This window comes from Nyctereutes procyonoides, unplaced genomic scaffold, assembly GCF_905146905.1.
Source record: "Nyctereutes procyonoides isolate TBG_1078 unplaced genomic scaffold, NYPRO_anot_genome, whole genome shotgun sequence".
NCBI classification, from domain to species: Eukaryota; Metazoa; Chordata; class Mammalia; order Carnivora; family Canidae; genus Nyctereutes; species Nyctereutes procyonoides.
The window spans coordinates 13,136,313-13,154,683 of record NW_026575035.1 but is presented as its reverse complement, the minus strand read 5'-3'; the positions used below and the strand labels follow the sequence as shown (position 1 = coordinate 13,154,683).

The 18,371-nt window shown below is 37.7% G+C and overlaps 2 protein-coding genes across 3 annotated transcripts in view; both read right to left on the bottom strand.

Moving 5' to 3' along the window:
• MYBL1 (MYB proto-oncogene like 1) overlaps positions 1–1,853 on the bottom strand; it is a 37,855-nt gene extending 36,002 nt beyond the window's left edge. Inside the window, exon 1 of one of the 2 annotated variants that reach the window (XM_055318448.1) lies at positions 1,586–1,853. In XM_055318448.1, coding sequence (XP_055174423.1) covers positions 1,586–1,605 — 20 coding nt within the window. In that variant the 5' untranslated portion in view covers positions 1,606–1,853. The remainder of the gene's footprint in view (positions 1–1,585) is intronic. The other variant, XM_055318447.1, reaches the window with a different exon arrangement.
• An 11,614-nt stretch (positions 1,854–13,467) lies between these two features.
• The window catches only part of VCPIP1 (valosin containing protein interacting protein 1), a 30,886-nt gene continuing 25,982 nt past the window's right edge, over positions 13,468–18,371 (bottom strand). Inside the window, exon 3 of the mRNA XM_055318302.1 lies at positions 13,468–18,326. Within this exon, the coding sequence (XP_055174277.1) occupies positions 17,455–18,326 (872 nt within the window). The 3' untranslated portion in view covers positions 13,468–17,454. The remainder of the gene's footprint in view (positions 18,327–18,371) is intronic.

Below are 18,371 nucleotides of genomic sequence, written 5' to 3'. Positions count from 1 at the left end.
AGCCACTTTGTTACCTTGCTTAATGAGGTTATTTTATTTTAAAAATTTCATATATTTAAAAATCCAAAAGAAAAGGCCTAAACCAGTACCTCAGTAATTATAATTACAGGAGATCTATCTTTTCTGAAGATTAAGAAGTTAATTAGAGTAGTGATTCTCACCTGGGTGATTTTGCCCCCCACTTGACACACATTTGGTAGCATATGGAGACATTTGATCATCACAACTTGGAGAAACAGGGTGTTACTGGCATCTACTGGACAGAGGCCAGGGATGCTGTCAAACATACTACAAAGCATAGGGCAGCCCCTCACTACAAAGAATTATCTAATCCAATATATCACTAGTGACAATATGAAAATCTTTTTCTAGGACAGGTGGGTTTATATGAGTGTATGTATATATTTGTTCCACCTCAAGAGTCTGACCTACTCTGTAGTTGCCACAAAATAAGCCTAAAAAGGATTTAATTATTTTATGCTGATTCCTGCAAAAATACCTTATGTACAGTGGATGCTTAATAAATATAGCAACAAATATTATCTGTAGTTATTGCCAACTTTTAACAAATCCCTACACTGAATGAATCCTAGTACTAAATCTCAACTTAGGAAATACATCTCTAGTTAGGACTTTAAGGCTGTGGACCTAGATAAACAAAAACATTTGGAAATCCTGCCAAACATCTTCTCAGGTTTATTTAATACTACTGACAAAAGACACCTTTGTTGTTGTTGTTGTTGTTTTTGTCATCTAAGTGGTTACTACACACCATTTATATGTAGCTACTATAGTAACATATAAATAAAAATTAGATGAGTAAATTCCTCCTAGCAAGTTCTCCAACAAAAAAAAAAAAATATGCCCTACCTCTCTGGGCCAACACTTAGTTACAGACAGAGCCAAACATGGGCACGAAAAATATTCAGTGAATCAAACATTGTTTTAAGATCAAGCCACTGGTAGTAACAGTGTGGCATCTTCCCAGAAGAAGATATTAAAAATACATGAATAAAGCTAAGAACATGGGAATGCTAATTACAGAAAACATCAAAAAGGTCCCTCTCTCCTCAGCTATTGCCCAGAGGATTTTTCCATACCTGTCAAGGTAGCAAAGATGGCAGAGGGGTCCCAGTGCAGGTTTATCACAGAGTTCCTACTTTAACTGATGGAGTAATTCAGAAGAGAGGAGTCTCCCCGAACGGCATTTTCGTGCCGTCCGGGCTGCACATCAGCACTTTTACACGCGGAGGGTCCTCCCTGAAAGCGCACAGACTTACCTGGCAAGAAACCCCGACCAAGAAGTGGCTGTGAGAGACTGAGGTCTGGACGTGCGCTGTGAGGAGAATCAACTCAAAAAGAGCAATCCGGGCATTACTCACTTTCTGCGCCTTAAGCACAGTGGTCCCCAACTCTCCACACGTCACGGCTCCGATCGGGCTGGCCGGGCCGGAGCGCCTGCGGGGCACGGGAAGGAACATCTCTGCCCCAGTTGGCGACGGCCTAACGGGGAAGCACTGGGAAGGGGGAAAGAATCTGAGCCGAGACTGTGCCAACAGGCCTGAGTGAAAGGGATGTCACCCACCTGCGCGACCTCTTCGCCATCCTTCAAGTACCGCATAGGCGCGGGCTGGGCGGGGACGCAGCTCAGCCTCCAGCCTCAAGCGAATGCTCCTCGTCCCCGACCCTCCAGCCGCTTTCCTCGCCCCCTGTCCGCGGCGACCGAGAGTGGAACGCACGTCCCCGGCAGGGCAGGACGGAGGGACGGAGGGTCGGAGGGTCGGAGGGGCGGACCGTGACCCGCCCCCGGCCCGCAGCGCCGCTCCTAGCCCCGGCCCGGCCCGGTCAGGGACGCCCCCAACATGTCAGCAGGCGCGCTCCCGCCCTCCGCCGGCCCCTCCCGCCGCCTCTCAGCCTCTACACAGCCGTCCCAGCTCAGCTCCGCGGCGGGCGCCGACCCCCGCCCTCACCCCGCAGCGAGCAGCTCTGCAGGGCTCGCAGCCTCCTGCAGGGTTTTGTCCGCACCGCCGAATCTCGCGCCCAGCCTCCCTCAAGAGCCGCCGTTTGAATCTGCGCACGCGGCCCCGAACCTCATTGGCTGTAGCGGCCGCACGCGGGGGGACGGGGGCGGGGCGGGGAGAGCGCGCGCGACTGGGGGCGGGGCCGGGGAGCTGGAAGTCGGGACTGGAACTCGCGGGAGTCGGGGAAGGAGCTGGGAGTCAGGGGGTGGGGCCGCAGGGCGGGCCCGCGGGTCTCGCCGTGACAGGACCCGGAGCGCGCCGAGCGCCGCACCGCGCGGGGCGTGCTGGGAAAGCGAGTTCCGGCGCTCGCCTGGAGACGGTCCGGAAGCTGCGGCGAGCGCAAACTTCGCGGGGTGCGCGGACCCAGTCCCTGGGGGTTGGGCGTCCCCGCCAGGCAGTCCTCCCTCGCAGCCTTCTTTCAGCCTCAGCTCCTCCACTCCTAACTCCTCGTGCGTATCCCGCCTCGTTAGTTAGGAGGCGCGGTCTTCGGACTCGAGACGAATCTAACCATAAAATTTGCGCGGCCGTTACTGCTTAAGCAAAAAATGTGAGCTGTTTTTTGCCCAGACATCATAGTTCCTGGAGTAGCGAAGACTGTGGCAGGAAGCCGAATATCAAGGATGAGCAGGAGTGACAGATGAAGAAAAGTTTTTAGCTGGAGTCGTGCTTGACACAGAAAAAGGAAATAAGCCAGGTCTGCGTGCGGTCGTCGCAGTGCTTAACCCCTTAGCTCGCTCGGTCCAGGGGGGATCCTTGATGCGCGATGAGGGAACCCTGATCCGGGAGAACAGTGCAGAAAGACGGGAGCGGACCGGGAATTGTGCCTGGATAAGTCAGTGAGTGTGTGGCAGTCCACCGCAGAAGGTGACCTTCCTTCACTCGAGAGACAGGAGGAGGGGAGAATTGCACGGAAGGAGTTGCCAGCAGTGGAAGCTGCTCCAGAGGTTTCAAGTCTAAAAACTAGGAACTGTTCGGATCAAATCACATTAAAGTAGATTACAGTAACAACTAGAAATGGTAAAGGATCCAAATTTGCAAGGTAACATGCTCTACTGCATAGAGCACTAAACCACATGTTATTATAACAAACTTACATTTTGCTATTTTGAAATGTTAACGCATCAATTTTTGCAAATCAGATGCAGGTGCGAATGTGAATTGAAGAGGAGCTTGCAAGCACTACTTCAAAACTTAAAACGCCTTTTTATAGTTCCTTTTTCTCAAGGTATGGGCCCTGGGACGGTAAAACTTACCTTTTTATATCATTCCTTATTGTGTTGCTCGTTCACTTTTTTTTTTTAACCTAATTAAGAAAGGAATGTCATTTGAAAACTGATTTCTGATTTACTCCTGGGTCATTCGTTACTCAGCTTATTTATATTCTAACAGGAAATAGAGTTTCTGCTATAAATTAGGCTTTTTGTACAGAATGCTTTTTTAGAACTCGAAGGCAGGTATTTTAGATTTTGACAGTAAACTACCCCTAATTTTAAAGTTAGATAAAAATGTAATTCCTCAGAAAGGTCGCATTCCAAAATCACTCAAATCACTTATTTAAAAAAAAAAACGGTGAGCAATGAAAGTGGTTCACAGTCATTTGAATACACACTCGAATGTAATTGACTGTTGGGTTTTTTTTTATAGCGAAGTATACATTTTAAAAAGTTTTTATTCAGAATATTATAAAGAATTCTCAAAACAATTATGGGGGAGGGGAGCAATGGAAAAAATGGGCAAAAGAAAGGGCAGACACTTCACCAAAAAAGATATACAAATGGCAAATAAGCCACATGAAAAGATGCTCCACATCATTAATCATTAGAGAAATGCAAATCAAAACCACAGTGAGATACTACCACACAGCTACTAGAATGAGGGAGACAAAAATGGCTAAACATACAAGTGTTGGTAAAGGTGAAGATGCTGAACAAATACAACTTTCATGCATTGGTGATAGAAATGCAAATAGGACAGACACTTTGGAAAACAAATATTTATGGTGGCTTTATTTGTAATTACCAAAAACTGAAAACACTCAAAGGGATGTTCTCATTATCACATTTCTCAATCCCTGAGAGTTGGTTTTGAATAGTCTGTTAAAACTTCTCAAGTTTTTCCACTGAGGTATAGGGGATTAAATACCAAGGGAATACAGACTGGGGACTAGTATTGGGAATTTCTCTAAAAGCTGTTTTATCTTTTAAAAACTCATGTAAGACTTTCTAGTCCATGACAAATATATTCCAATTTTTAGTTATAAAAATGATTTTTTAAATATTTTCTTTTTTAATTAATTTTTTTAAAGATTGTATTTATTTATTCATGGGAGACATAGAGGCAGAGACATAGGCAGAGGGAGAAGCAGGCTTCCCGTGGGGAGCCCAATGTGGGACTCAGTCCTGGGACCCTGGGATCACGACCTGAGCTGAAGGCAGACACTCAACCACTGAGCCACCCAGGTGCCCCTTTAATTAATTTTCTTAATCTCTACACCCAATGTGGGGCTCAAACTCACAAGCCCGAGATCAAGAGTTACATGCCATTCCAACTCAGCCACCCAGGTGCCCCTATAAAAATGGTTTTAAAAATATGTACTAATTTACTTTCTTACTCTAAATCTTTAAACTGCTAAATTGCTTCATTATTATTAAATAAATGAGCAGTAAAGTGCACCATGTTCATCCTTCCCATGGCTATACCAACTTATTCTCCAACAAAGGCCAAATACTCCCAAGATTTGCTTAGGTAGTTTGAAAAAGGCTATACCAACTTATTCTCCAACAAAGGCCAAATACTCCCAAGATTTGCTTAGGTAGTTTGAAAAACTTTTGCTGGCTTAATATAGTACCTGAGAGACTATACTTTTAATAGAGCCATGTCTATCATTCCCATAAATAGATTTTTGTCTGTTGCATTTGTTGCTAGAATCCCAGTCTCTAGAATAGTAATACATCATTATGCTCAAATATAATCAGTATACAATGAATAAACAAAGGGAAATAATAAGCACGTGAATAAATATGTTCATAAAAAGTATAAATTAAAATTGAAATGCCATTTTATGACTACTAAAGTAGCAAAGTGTTTCTAAATCCTGCAAACAAAGTTTGAATAATTCCTTGATGTTAGTACTGAAACTGGTATCTTTTTGGAAAGCAATACTAAGCAGAAGCTGTAAAGATGTGCATAGCCTATGACAGACGTTGTTTCTTAATATACTGTAATTCAATGCAAGCAAAAAAGATGTATTTCAATGCTCATAGTATTTCATTAAAACCCTAATATGGAAGTATTCACATTTTGAGACTAGTTTAAAAGAAAAGAACAATTATACAGGCAATAAAAATACTGTAATATTAAGATAGTGCCATTAAATTGTTATTACACTACTGGGCCCTTCTAGGTGTTTCACATGCATTCGTCTTAATCCTATGAGATAGGTACTATTATTTTCATCTACTTTATAAATGAGAAAAATAGGGCACCAAAAGGTTAATTTGTTCAAGGGCATATAGTGGACCAAGATTTGAATTAGAAACAAAGTTCCCAATCACTCTACTACCCTTATATACATGAGCATCTAACTATCAGTATAGTATGGATGTGCTATAGTATGGTGTAGAAAAAAGCTGATAGCAGAACTGTATGATTAATGTTATTTATGTATATAAGGCCTCAGGGTGTATGTATGTGTCTAACATTATAGAAAATGGTCTATGGACTGCACACCAAACTGTTTAGCAGTGTTTTATTTTGGCAAGAGGGATGAGATGGGAGCAGGGAAGGCTTTAACTTTTTACCCTATGTATTTTTGGATTATTTGACTTTTAAAGCATAAATTCTTGTTTATTTTATTTTTTAATTTAAAAAATGAACTGGAGGGGCGCCTGGATGGCTCAGTCAGTTGAGTGTCTGCCTTTGGCTCAGGTCATGATCTCAGGGTCATGGAATCAAGGAACCATGTTGGGCTTCCTATTCAATGGGGTGTCTGCTTCTCCCTCTCCTTCTGCCTCTCCCCTGCTCTGCTCGTACTTACTTGCTGGCTCGCTCCCTCTCAAATATATAAAACCTTTAAAAATATAAAAAATAGAATTTAAATTTTAAAAAGCTGGAAATGCAAAGAAAAAGCTTAAGTATGTTATATAAAATTTGCTCCAATATTGATAATGCTAAATAAATATGCTTGGCGGAAATGATGAAACCATATATATTTTGTGCTCAGTCTGAAAACAAAAATCAGGTTTAGAATTATATCTTGGATACATAAATGTCTGTTCCAACCTCTCCCATTACCAATGTATTTCAGTAATCTCTACATTTAGGATGCTATTTTAAGTTTGATGGAAATTAAAAATAGAAATCATAGTGTCATAAGGTGCTATAGAATTCTTAGTTTGGCTTTTAAAGGCAAAAATAAGAGTGGTTGATCTCCAAGGAAAAAACAAACATAAGAGAAAAAAATGTTTTAAGTGTCCCTATTAGGGCACCTGGAAAGCAATACCCTGAGTTGTGATCTGGGGTCCTGGAATCGAGTCTCACATCAGGCTCCCCATAGGGAGCTTGCTTCTCCTTCTGCCTATGTCTCTGCCTCCCTCTGTGTTTCTCATGAATAAATAAATAAAAATATTAAATTAAATTAAATTAAAAATTAAAAAAAAATAGTGTTCCTCTTTCAGGAGCCAGGTGGGGTGATGGGTTAAATAGGTGATGGGGATTAAGGAGTGCATTTGTGATGGGCACTAGGTATCATATGGAAGTGTTGAACCATGTACAATATTGTACACCTGAAACTCATAGTACACTGTGTTAACTGGAATTTAAATAAAAGGTTTTGTTTTGTTTTTAAATAAAGTGTCCTGGGATGCCTGGATGGCTCAGCGGTTGAGCTCTGCTTTCAGCTCAGGGCCTGATCCTGGAGTTCAGGGATCGAGTCCCACATCAGGCTCCCTGAGGGGAGCCTGCTTCTCCCTCTGCCTGTGTCTGTCATTCTCTCTCTCTCCCTCTCTCTCTGTCTCTGTGTGTGTCTCTCATGAATAAATAAAATCTTTTTTAAAAATAAAAAAATAAACAAAAATAAAGTGTCCCTATTTCAAACCAATATTCTTTGCTCTACTCTTATAGTAGATAGAGTGGCCCCCTCAAAAATATCTATGTCCTTGTTCCCAGAATCTATGAATACCTTAATAGCAAAAGGGACTTTGCAGTTATGATTAAATTAAGGATATTGCCATAGGTATATTAGTTTGGATTATTCAGAAGGGCCCAATGTAATCACAAAGTCCTTAAGAATGGAAGAGAGGAGCAGGAGAGCCTGAGATAGATTTGGAAATGCTCTACCGTTAGCTTTGAAAATGGAAAAAGAGGTCATGAACTAAGGAATGTGGGCAGCCTGTAGAAGCTATTAAATAAATCAAGAAAATGATTCTCTTCTCAGATTTTAGCTAAAGGAGATTCTCTTTGAAATCCTGACTTCCAGAACCTTGGAATATTAAGTTTGTATTGTTTTAAGCCACCGAGTTTGTAGTAATTTGTTACAGAATAGGCAACTACACCTTCTTTCAACATTTTTGGCCTATAATGATAAAACTAGTGCTTTCTCTTCAGAAGGTGATATTTCATAGTGTTCAAAATTTAGCACTCATTTAAAAAAAATGAGCCTACTAACTGAGGGTTCAAAATGAAGGCTAGGAACCTCAGATTAAGAGAGAGGGTGTTCAGGAGCACCCAGGTGGCTCAGTAGTTGAGCATCTGCCTTTGGCTCAGGTAGTGATCCCAGGATCCTAGGATCAAGTCCCACATGGGGCTCCCCACAGGGAGCCTGCTTCTGCTTCTGCCTGTGTGTCTCTGCCTCTCTGTGTCTCTCAATAATAAAATTAAAGAGAGCGAGAACTCGGCATTAAATAAGAGAAATAAAAAATGATACCACAAAATCCTTAAAGCAGGACTTGATTATCTGTGGGAAACATGACATGTGCCAAGATATGATCTTTAATTCTAATCTTTCTACCTTTACTTTCAATTTTATCACCTTCCACCTTAATCAGAGATAATATCTTTTTTTTTTTTTTTTCAGCTTCCCTTGCTCTCCTGGCCCAGTACATCCAGGCACTCCCAAAGGGAACAATGAATTTGTAAGATTTTCGGGGAATGTGTGGTTATTGAAGATCATTATTGGCATTTAGAGTGCCAGTTCTAAGGAACACAAGACTTGTAATATTTGAAACAGTTTTGCACAAGGAAGAATTACCTGAGTTCCATTCAACATTCAATCAGACAGTAACATAAGTGAAAAAACTGATTATAATTGTTTAAACCAGGATCAACTTTTAAATACAAGTGCATGGTTTTTGTTTTTTGTAGCTTTAAAATACACTATTTCCAGAAATACAACTAGTATGTAAACCAGGGGAAGATTCTATTTTATTTTGTTCAGACCTAATCAAAAGTTGTTTTCTCATTTTAGAAAATCTTACCACTGAGGGTAACTCAAGATTTTGAGACAGAAATGCAGCCCACTGATATCCGTCAGCTGGATTAGTTGTGCCTAATAAGCTTTATTATAAATCTCTCGTTTCTCCACATTTTGGGAGAGCATTAAAACAATTAAGAAATTTGTTGTCTATGAATATCACTTTAGTAGGGCATAGGGAGCAGAATATATTGTTATAAAAAGGGGACACTGGCTCCAGTAGGTTTGAAAATATTGATCTAAATATATCCATCCATCCATCCATCCATCCATCCATCCCATAAACCTGTATCTGCTATCTTCCCTTTCAGCTAAACTTCAAAGGTGTCTTGACTTCTCTAGCCATCAGTCTTCAGTACTCTTATAATCTAAACTTTACCACCATCCATTGAAATTGTGGCCGTTAAATCCAATGGACACTTGAAAGAAATTCATTTTACCTGAACTTTCTACAGCATTTTTTAAAAGAATTTATTTATTTATTTATTTATTTGTTTATTTATTTATTTATTTTTAAAGACTTTATTTATTCATTCATAGGCCCAGAGAGAGAGAGGCAGAGATACAGACAGAGGGAGAAGCAGGCTCTATGCAGGGAGCCCGACATGGGACTCGATCCTAGGTCTCCAGGATCACACCCCAGGCTGCAGGCGGCGCCAAACCAGTGCGCCACCGGGGCTGCCCTCTACAGCATTTTTATTACTTCCTTTTATTTGAAACTTGTATCCCTCAATTTCTGTGTCCTCAGCTCCATAATTTCCATATCTCAAAGTGTTTTGGTTGTCCCTGTTCATCTGCCAGCTCCTTAAATGTTGGCATACTCCCAAATTGCGTATAACTGTCTTCTCACTGTACAGTCTCTTCCTAGGCCATCTCATCCCCTTCTATAATTTCAGTCACATCCTAGGATTCACAGATCTTCACATGCAACCCCGGCCCCTCTCCTGAACTACATCTAACTCCCAAAATTCAACATGTCCCCAAATGAAATTCACTCCCTTTCCACCAATCTGTAATTACTCCTGTATCCTAAATTAGTAGCACCACCTTCCAGCCTCTTAACTTATAACCTGAGAGTCTAGATTGACCTTTTTACCGTCTCTCCAACATCTTCTCCTTGATATTGCCACTGCCAGTGGTTCAGTTCAGGCTCTCATCTCTCTCCCAATTATAGCAAGTCTTTTAACTGATCTCCTCTAATCTTGTTCAATCCACTGTATCCTCCACTTGGCCATATGAAGGATCTTTTAAAACACAAATCTGTTTATTTTATAATATCTGCCTTGAGAAAGTTCTAACTTCTAGTTGGAGTTTCAGAAAATCCTTCTCATTTTGACATTTGGGATCACCTCACCTGTTTTCAAACAATAGATTACTTTTAAAGCAATTATGACTATACAACACATTTTGAATGCTATAAACCCAGACTACATAATAGTAATAGTATAGCTAATAAAAGTAGAAAGCAAAATGGGAGGATAAGGGATATTATAAAGTATAGAAATGATAATTTCTTCATTTTACATACTGGAAAGTTGAGACAATATCTAAAGTTGATAGCTCAATAAGCAGACTTAGGATATTATATGAAGCTAGAAAGATGATCTAAAGAGAGCCAGGGCACTCATCTTTCATAATGGAAGAATCAAATACTGTCTAAAATTGACAAATCAAGAGATTAGACCTGTTAGGGAGGTAACCACCTAAATAGTTATTAAGTAATCGGGATGGAGAAACTGGGTGTCTTTCTATATAGTTTTGAAATTTTTTAAAAGACTTTATTTGAGAAAGAGAGACAGAACACGAGCAGTGAGGAGGCAGAGAAGAGGGAGAAGCAGACTCTCCAAGTAGGGAGCCTGATGCAGGTCTTGATCCCAGGACCCTAAGATCATGAATCATGACTTGAGACGAAGGTAGACGCTTGACTGAGTCACCGAAGTGCCCCTAAATGACTCTCTCCTTCATTAAAAATGATGTCAGGAAGAATCTTTCTTGCCATTTTATTATTCCTTATGTGTACCAGAGTACCTGGCACATAACAGATTTCATAGAAATGTTTTCAAGATGTGATAAAAGTAGCCCATGCACTGTCCTTTGAGAAACATCACCTTTGGAGAGCCTTCCCACTAAAGCAACAGACCTGCTTAGTAAATGACAATTATTCCAGGTTCTTGAAATGAGAGAGTTGGAGTTTTATCTAAACAATGAGTCTCAAATTTACCCACATCAATCATCTAAGAAATTATGAAATCCTTCTTTAAATCACCTCCAAATTTGGAGGAAGAAAACAAACTCAAGGAAGGAAGAACTTGAAGTGGAGGCCTGGGGTTCAGGCAGGGAAATTGTAGGAAGTGAAATTAAAGCCAGGTAGTACACATTGCAATCATTTCACACCAGATTAGTGTACCTGAAAACAAGCTAGATTTAACAACAGATGTTTAAGACTTATGTGACCACCAAATTTTACTCCTTTGCTAAATTACAAATATAGCCCTCAGGTTAAGAACTTAGGCTATGGAGTCATAAACATTTAGGTTTAAATTGAGCTCTGACACCTATTAAGTCCAGGATTTGGGTAAACTACCTAATCTACTGAGCCTTTTCCTGAAAGATGAAAACGATGTTATCCAACCGCAAAGAGTTGTTTTGAGGGTTAAAGGAATTATTGCATGTTGTGTTTCACCTATTGTCTACATACAGGGAAATGGTCACTAAATGATAGTTATTATGAATGTGTTTATTGCTTGTTTCCATTATTGGGATGTAGCTCTAAGCTACATGGAATTTGTCTCGTTTATAACTGTTCCCCTAGTTCCTAGAACAGAAGCTCAGCTTTTGATCAGTGCTTAACAACCAGATTAAATGAATGAATGATTCAAGTATATAATGTTGATTCCATATATCAAATATAAGTCATTATTTTACAGGGAGATCTCATACTATACATGTTACTTTATACATGGAACTGACAAACCGGAATAATCTTCCCAGATTCCCACACAATTTGTTTTTCGAAAGATTTATGTGGTATGACAAATGGACCAAAGACAGATTTAGTTCCAACGAGGAAAGAGTACAAGTTTAAAGAGCCTGTAAGTTTTTCACCTCAGTATACCATACATAGTTTAGAAAATGAATTAAAGACTTTGATTTTTCTGTATACATTTTTAATGATTAGAAACAATCAACTATGCAGTCATAATTGCAGTTACTGGGGTCTGAAAAAGCCAGTCAATAAAAATAAAATCCATACTGAAGTATGTAAGTAGGATGTTTATCTTATTCACTGAAGTTTTTGAAAGCTCCAAATTATATGGTATGTGACCAGTAGGACCCATTTACAAGACCTCAAGTCCAAATTTGGGACAAGTGTAGCCAACCAAAGCATAAAGCAAAGCTAATTATGTTTAGTTTAAAGCCCACACCAATGTCACTTGTCCCATCAGCACTATGACATCAGCAAGTGAGCCCATGATGACACGATCAGCCCAAGAGTGTAACTAAACAACCAAAAGGTTAGAGTAGAAACGGAGGCCTTGAAAGGCTCCATGACTTGCCTGCCTTAGGTCACAGAACAAGTTAGTCACAGAGTACAGACTGTCAGTTCTCCAGATTTTCAGTATTGCATGTGGTCATTAAGCTCTTGCATTAATATTTGAACATAGAAACCAGTTTTTAGCTCATTAACTGTGGACACAAAGCAAGTTTTTACCTAATAAATTATTTAAATAATGTGTGTCCTATGAGGATTTATCCATTTTAATGTCAACTGAATTATTTTGATATGTAAATAACAGTAATAGTAAACATGTGAATGTTTACTGTATGTCGGCACTGTTCTAATCATCAGATACGTGTTAACTCATTTAACCCTCACAACAACCCCAGGAGTAGATATCCTCATCATTCTACTAGAGAGGAAACTGAAGCACAGAGATCACACAGTAAGCAGTGTCCCAAGACTCAACTCTAAAAGTCAAGGGTCTGAGGCTCTGCTCTAAGTTAAACAAGTCTACTCTAACAAAATGGATATTGAGCACACACATTAAAACTTAAAAGTAAATCTGTCATTTTGATTGCTAAGCCATACAAATGGTAAGTTACTATTTTCTAGATTTCCCTTCTTTCCCTCATTATCTCTAATCAGTATTTTTGAAAAACCAGCACAAAACTAAGTTCTCTATTACAACATGTGTTTTGTTTAAATATTCAGTACGCATTACATTTATGTAAAATGTCTAAAGGAATTTTGCTTATTCTTTTCTGAGTCCATTTCATTTATGTTGAGATCACAGTAAAGGGGAGAAATTCCTATTCCTAGATGATGTCCCACTAAAGGAAATTTTAAAAAGATCTGTACTACATTAGGAATTCCTTCACAAAACTGAACTATATTTTCATGCATTATATTATTAAAGTATAATTCCAGGAAACTCAAGAATAAAAAGTTATTTTAAAAAGCTAATGTGGAGAAGTCGAGGGGAAAATCAGTATGTTTTAACTTATAGTTTTATTAATATAAAAGAAAACTTCAAATACTGTACAGTGAGGTGTGCTGTAGAACACTATATAGTTATAATACACTATTACCAATTATTTATTACTCAAATGTAATATATACAGCAACAACAGAATCAGAAAATAACGGGTAACAGCCAGTGCCTTAGGGATGATAGAACATTTATACTATTTAATTGAGCAGTTAAAGCACTTGCTATGTAATTTTCCTAAATATTTACATTATTACTTATTTTTACATATTCTAAAGAGTATTTCCCTCCAAAAAAAGTAGACTTTCTAGCTCTTGGCACTAAGTCTTCAAGTCCAATAAACCTGAAAATAATGATAACCTTTTCAGTCTTTTATTGCCCTACCACAGGCGTAAAGGCTCAGGAAGGGACTTGTGCATTCTCAAGAAAAATATGCAATACCTTCAAATTTTAATACTAAGTAATTGATACTCACAAGCAGATAACATCAACTAAAACTTTTTTTTTACTAGTTTTCCTTTTCTTTTACAAGAGAATAATCATTGTATTAATATTATACTACAAAAGCATGTAGACTCCATAATTTAAAAAATTAAATGTCAGATATACAAGTAATGGCATTTTCTCCAGTAATTCACAATTTTTACAATTTCTGCTATTTTGGAACAAACTTTAAAATTTCCATGATTTAATTATCATTAAATATGAATTGAAACACTTAGCATCTCAAAGAATTATTAAGAGTGGCAGAACTTACAGTTAGCTACAAATCTTACAATAGCTCTTTATTTCTTAAGTAAACATTCTACTATGGTATGTTTTCAAATGAATAGTTCTGGTTTGAAAATTATGTTAACTATGAAGAGTCTTGACAATGTACAATTTTGTTAAATTATATGGTAACCATGAACTGTAGAATGTATCTACCTAACTTACATAGAGTATGTATTTCACTACTACCGTGATAAAAGGTCATTTAAAATTCATACTGAATGGAGTTTAATTCAATTTTGCAAAGGTTTTTATGAAAATCTTATTATGGAAGCCTTGTTTTGGGAATCATGAAACTCAAAATCTACTCTGCAGTATTTTAAGTGTAGGCCAATTCAAACTTCTATTGAAAAATGAAGACAAAACTGTGTTGATATGCTGAAATAAACACAGTATGATATTGTTGCTATATTGACCAAAGCATAATTAATGACAGAAGTTATGAGTTAACTTCATACCTAAAGATTAGTTATTAGTGACCTCTAAATTTTTAAAGAAATGTTCACTAGCAGCCAGTATTAGTAGGCAACTACATAAAATAATAGTTATAAATTTGCGTTTAGTAGCTAACATGTGATGTCAGTACAATTCTCAAAAACCTGTCATTAGTAATATATGAGTTGCTAGCAAGTGATCTTCCCTGAGGTAAGAGACCATATGCAAAAGTCTGCTCATTTCAAATTAAGTTAGATACTTAAAAATAATGGCAATAAGGACCTGTGGCTGGGATTCACAGATGCATTTCAGATTGGTATCTTAATTGTGAGCAGTAGGCTTGATTGTAAAAACCAAACTAAAAATCATCAGAAGATATAAAGCAAATTTCACAGTCAGTAGCATTTGCTAAATTTCTCAGGTCTTTATCCTAACATGTCCCAATAAAATACTTGAAACATAGTAAAAGGGGAAAAAACAGGCCTTGGGTTTGCTCTTTAACTAGTTCCTGAGTAACCATTCCCTTGTAGTTCATTATATTCTAGCTCATAATATTTGGCAGTGTCTCATGTTCTTCAATTTCAACCATTTCTCATTACCAATATTCTACACATACACTACCTTCAACTCTACCTGGACTTTGGGTCATCAATTCAAACGTGGTATGATTACCTATAAAATGGATTACTAAAAATTTACAATTTTACTTCAAGTTTCAGTGAAACATCACAAATTAAATTATAAGATGGAGTTATGTTACTTCTAAGGCAAAAAAATATTTTAATTGATTATGATCTCTAGCTTGGATTCAAAGTTGTGGTGGTCACAAATGGCAGCACTAAAAAATTAGAATTCTGTAGTCATGTATTTGATTATGATAACCATATGGAACAACAAAGGATGAAAATTAAGAAAAACTGTTTCTAAAACTTCTTTGTGATGTTGATACCTGGCCCAATTCTCAAAAACTACTAATTACCCCAAACGAATTTCAGCAGATTTAAAATAATTTCAAAAAATCTGACCATTCTCAAAATCAAGCCTTTTATTCTTTATCAAAGGAGAACCCAAACTATTATTATTATATTCATACCTACCTGTCTTCTAAATAGCATTGCTGTGGCAAGAGAAAATAATAGTGTGATCAGAGATTAAAGGCCTTCTAATGTTCACAAGTGCACTCTAATTTGACTAAATGCAAGTATTTAATAGGAAGATAAAATTTATTTCTGATATTTTTACTATATGCTATGAGAGTATATTTGTCAGTTATTAACTAAACATGCCAAGCCACAGGTGAAGAAAATATTTGTTAAAGAAAAGGTGATTATATCATTTACCTGGAAGCAGTGCATTTGCTTGTTAAACAGTTTTTCTGTATTTAAATTAATAAGAAAAAGCCAGTTTCAGTGGCTGAAAAAGCCAAAAATAATTATAGTGGTTAGTGGTATTTGTAATTTTTAGATTAATACACAGAAGCACCTATATAACTAAATGGGAAATATTATTTGGTAGCTGCAGTTCTTTATGCAAAATGAGTGCACAATACAGAAGTCCAAAATTTTCCTGCTCTTAACATATTAAGATAATTGGTAGTAAATTTAGAATTGAGATAAAATAGTTTTAAATGTGATGTGATAAAACTAACCCAAAAATATATCTTGCTCAGATATCACCTGCAAAATGTCTAGATTCTCCATTCTTTCCTTATTCGAATGGAGTAATTCATTTAGTAAATGGATTAAGTCAGAGATACTTTCATAGAACGAAATCCAAAACCTCCCTCTCTTTGGAAACACAAGTCAAAATACTGTCTATGTTCATTATAAATCAACAGGTTGAAATTTTGAAACATCTAATAATATACTTTCTGATGTAAATTTTCTTAGACTGCAAACACAGTTCTGCATCTGTTACATGTGCAAACAGAGACAGCCAGGCTTTAATGCTCTAGATAAGAGATTGTATTAACATACATTTTGTCTTTCATCCATTCAAATTCAACTTAATTTCAGTGAACAAAAGAAAAAGATGGATTGAAATGTACATTTCAGAATACAGATTTGTAGAACAGGATAAAATAGTGCAATACCAATCTCAGGATAAACATTCTTTGTCTTTAAGATAATAAGCATGAAAGCTGCTTTTTGAGGAAACTGGCACTAAAGATTTGATGAATACACTATTTAAGCAAATGCCCAGTTGATCAGGGTCTGATGCAGTAAAATTTGCATCCAAATCCAAGTGAAGCCAACAAATAAAGAAAATCTTATGGATGCTAAGGAAAAAAGGAAACATTTTTGGTTCAAAGGGGCTCAAAGACACTTAGCATATATAAGCTTAAATACCATTGATCAAAATTGTAGAACAATGTAACTCATTCATAAAGATAAATTCTTATATATAAATTCTCTGTGAATCTGACAAACTCTGAAAATTAGAGATTAACTACTGCTACCATTATTTTTATATTTTCTACCACACTTTGCAATCAACTTTTCTCAAGATTAAGGAAAAAAAAAAATTCAGTGGTACTTGACCAGGCCAGGATTAAAAAAATAATGGTAACATTTTATCAACGACAGAGCACACAATTGGCTGTGTTGGCTCAGACAGCAACATTACTGAATCACATTGACTTTATAATTCTAGAATAGATATTTTCCCCCAGCCTTGCTCAAGTCAGCAAAATGTTGTATCATTACACTCTATTCTCAAGATATTTTCATCAAGAATATGTATCTCTATGAATGTGTTTACGTTCACGGAAATGTCGGATCTGTCTCTAATAAATCCTTCTATGAATTTTAAAATACAATTTAGTTCAGATAACCTTTAAATTTACATAAATCTTTTGACACTCAAATATGTGGAATGGTTACCTTGATGACATCGATGTTAGCAAAATCTCATTCCCCCCTCAGTTCTAGCCTTTTCAGGAAATCAAACATTAGCAAGAGAATTTTCATGTTTGAAACATTAAGACTTTCATGGAACTAAAATTACAAAAAACTTCCAAAGAACCACATGTATGGAAGAAATTCAGCAGATCTAATAACTAATTTATAGGAATTCAGAGCCAGCCTGGGCAGCAGTATATTAAAAGCTATTGCCAATCACACACTTGCTGTCATGCACTGAATAACAAGATATAATCTTTGAATTATATACGTACAAGATTTTTTATGACTAATCAAGTTATGTGGCCCAGCCAACAAATGTTACATATTCACAATAAACATTCTGCCTTTATTAGCCTCTAATTAAATCAAGAGTGATCCATTGGCTCAGTTGTGTTTGTCATCTCAGCATCTTGACTATCCATCTCTTCAGGCTCCTCCACTGAATTTCCCTTTTGTGCTTTTGACCTTGTGGCAAATGCAGCTCCTAGGGCCTCTGCCACACAGCTATCAGTTGTTTCTGTATTCAAATTTTCAGTGCCACCAGTTAAAGAAAAAGATTCAGGTAAGCCAGTCTGAAGACTCCCAGACTTCACAGAAGAACTTACAACTTCTACTTTTCTTTGAGGAAGATCAGATGATGACTGCTCTGTACTTTGATCCCGCAAATGCTTGTCCATTGAAGCCTGGATAGAAGAAACCATTTCCTGCAATTTTTTTCGCTGGGCCTCAACCAAATCAGGATCAAGCTGCCTGCTGTCTCTCATTGTAACTACTCCAGGAGCTATTCGAATAAGCTCACTATTACTAGGAGCAGCTGTGAATACAGAAGGCTCTATTTTAATGGAACTATTACTAAAGTCTGTCCCTGTATTATGCTTCCTTACAACTGGGGCTTCCCTAGCTCTTGAATCAAGGTGTGGGTTACTAGATGCAGTTCCTAGAGAATGCCCTTTTCCCTGAAAGGCAGTTACATTATGAAGCTGCTCCGATTTCTTTTTCACTACTCCACCACTACCTAGTTTTAGTAGCCCATGTGAGGGACTTGATTCTCTACTTCTTGTAGTAGCCTCTGCTCGAACCTGACTTACAGCCTCTTTAACTAAATCTTCAACATCAGGACCGATGGGGAAATGTCCTGCAGCATCCACACACAATTCCAGTCTATCTTCAGAAGCATTATAGACAAAGGTTTTGCCAGGCAGATGTGGAAAAGTACAATGCTTGCCATCAGCCATACCTAAAGAAGGGGGGAAAAAGGTATTTAACATTTTAAAGTTTTACT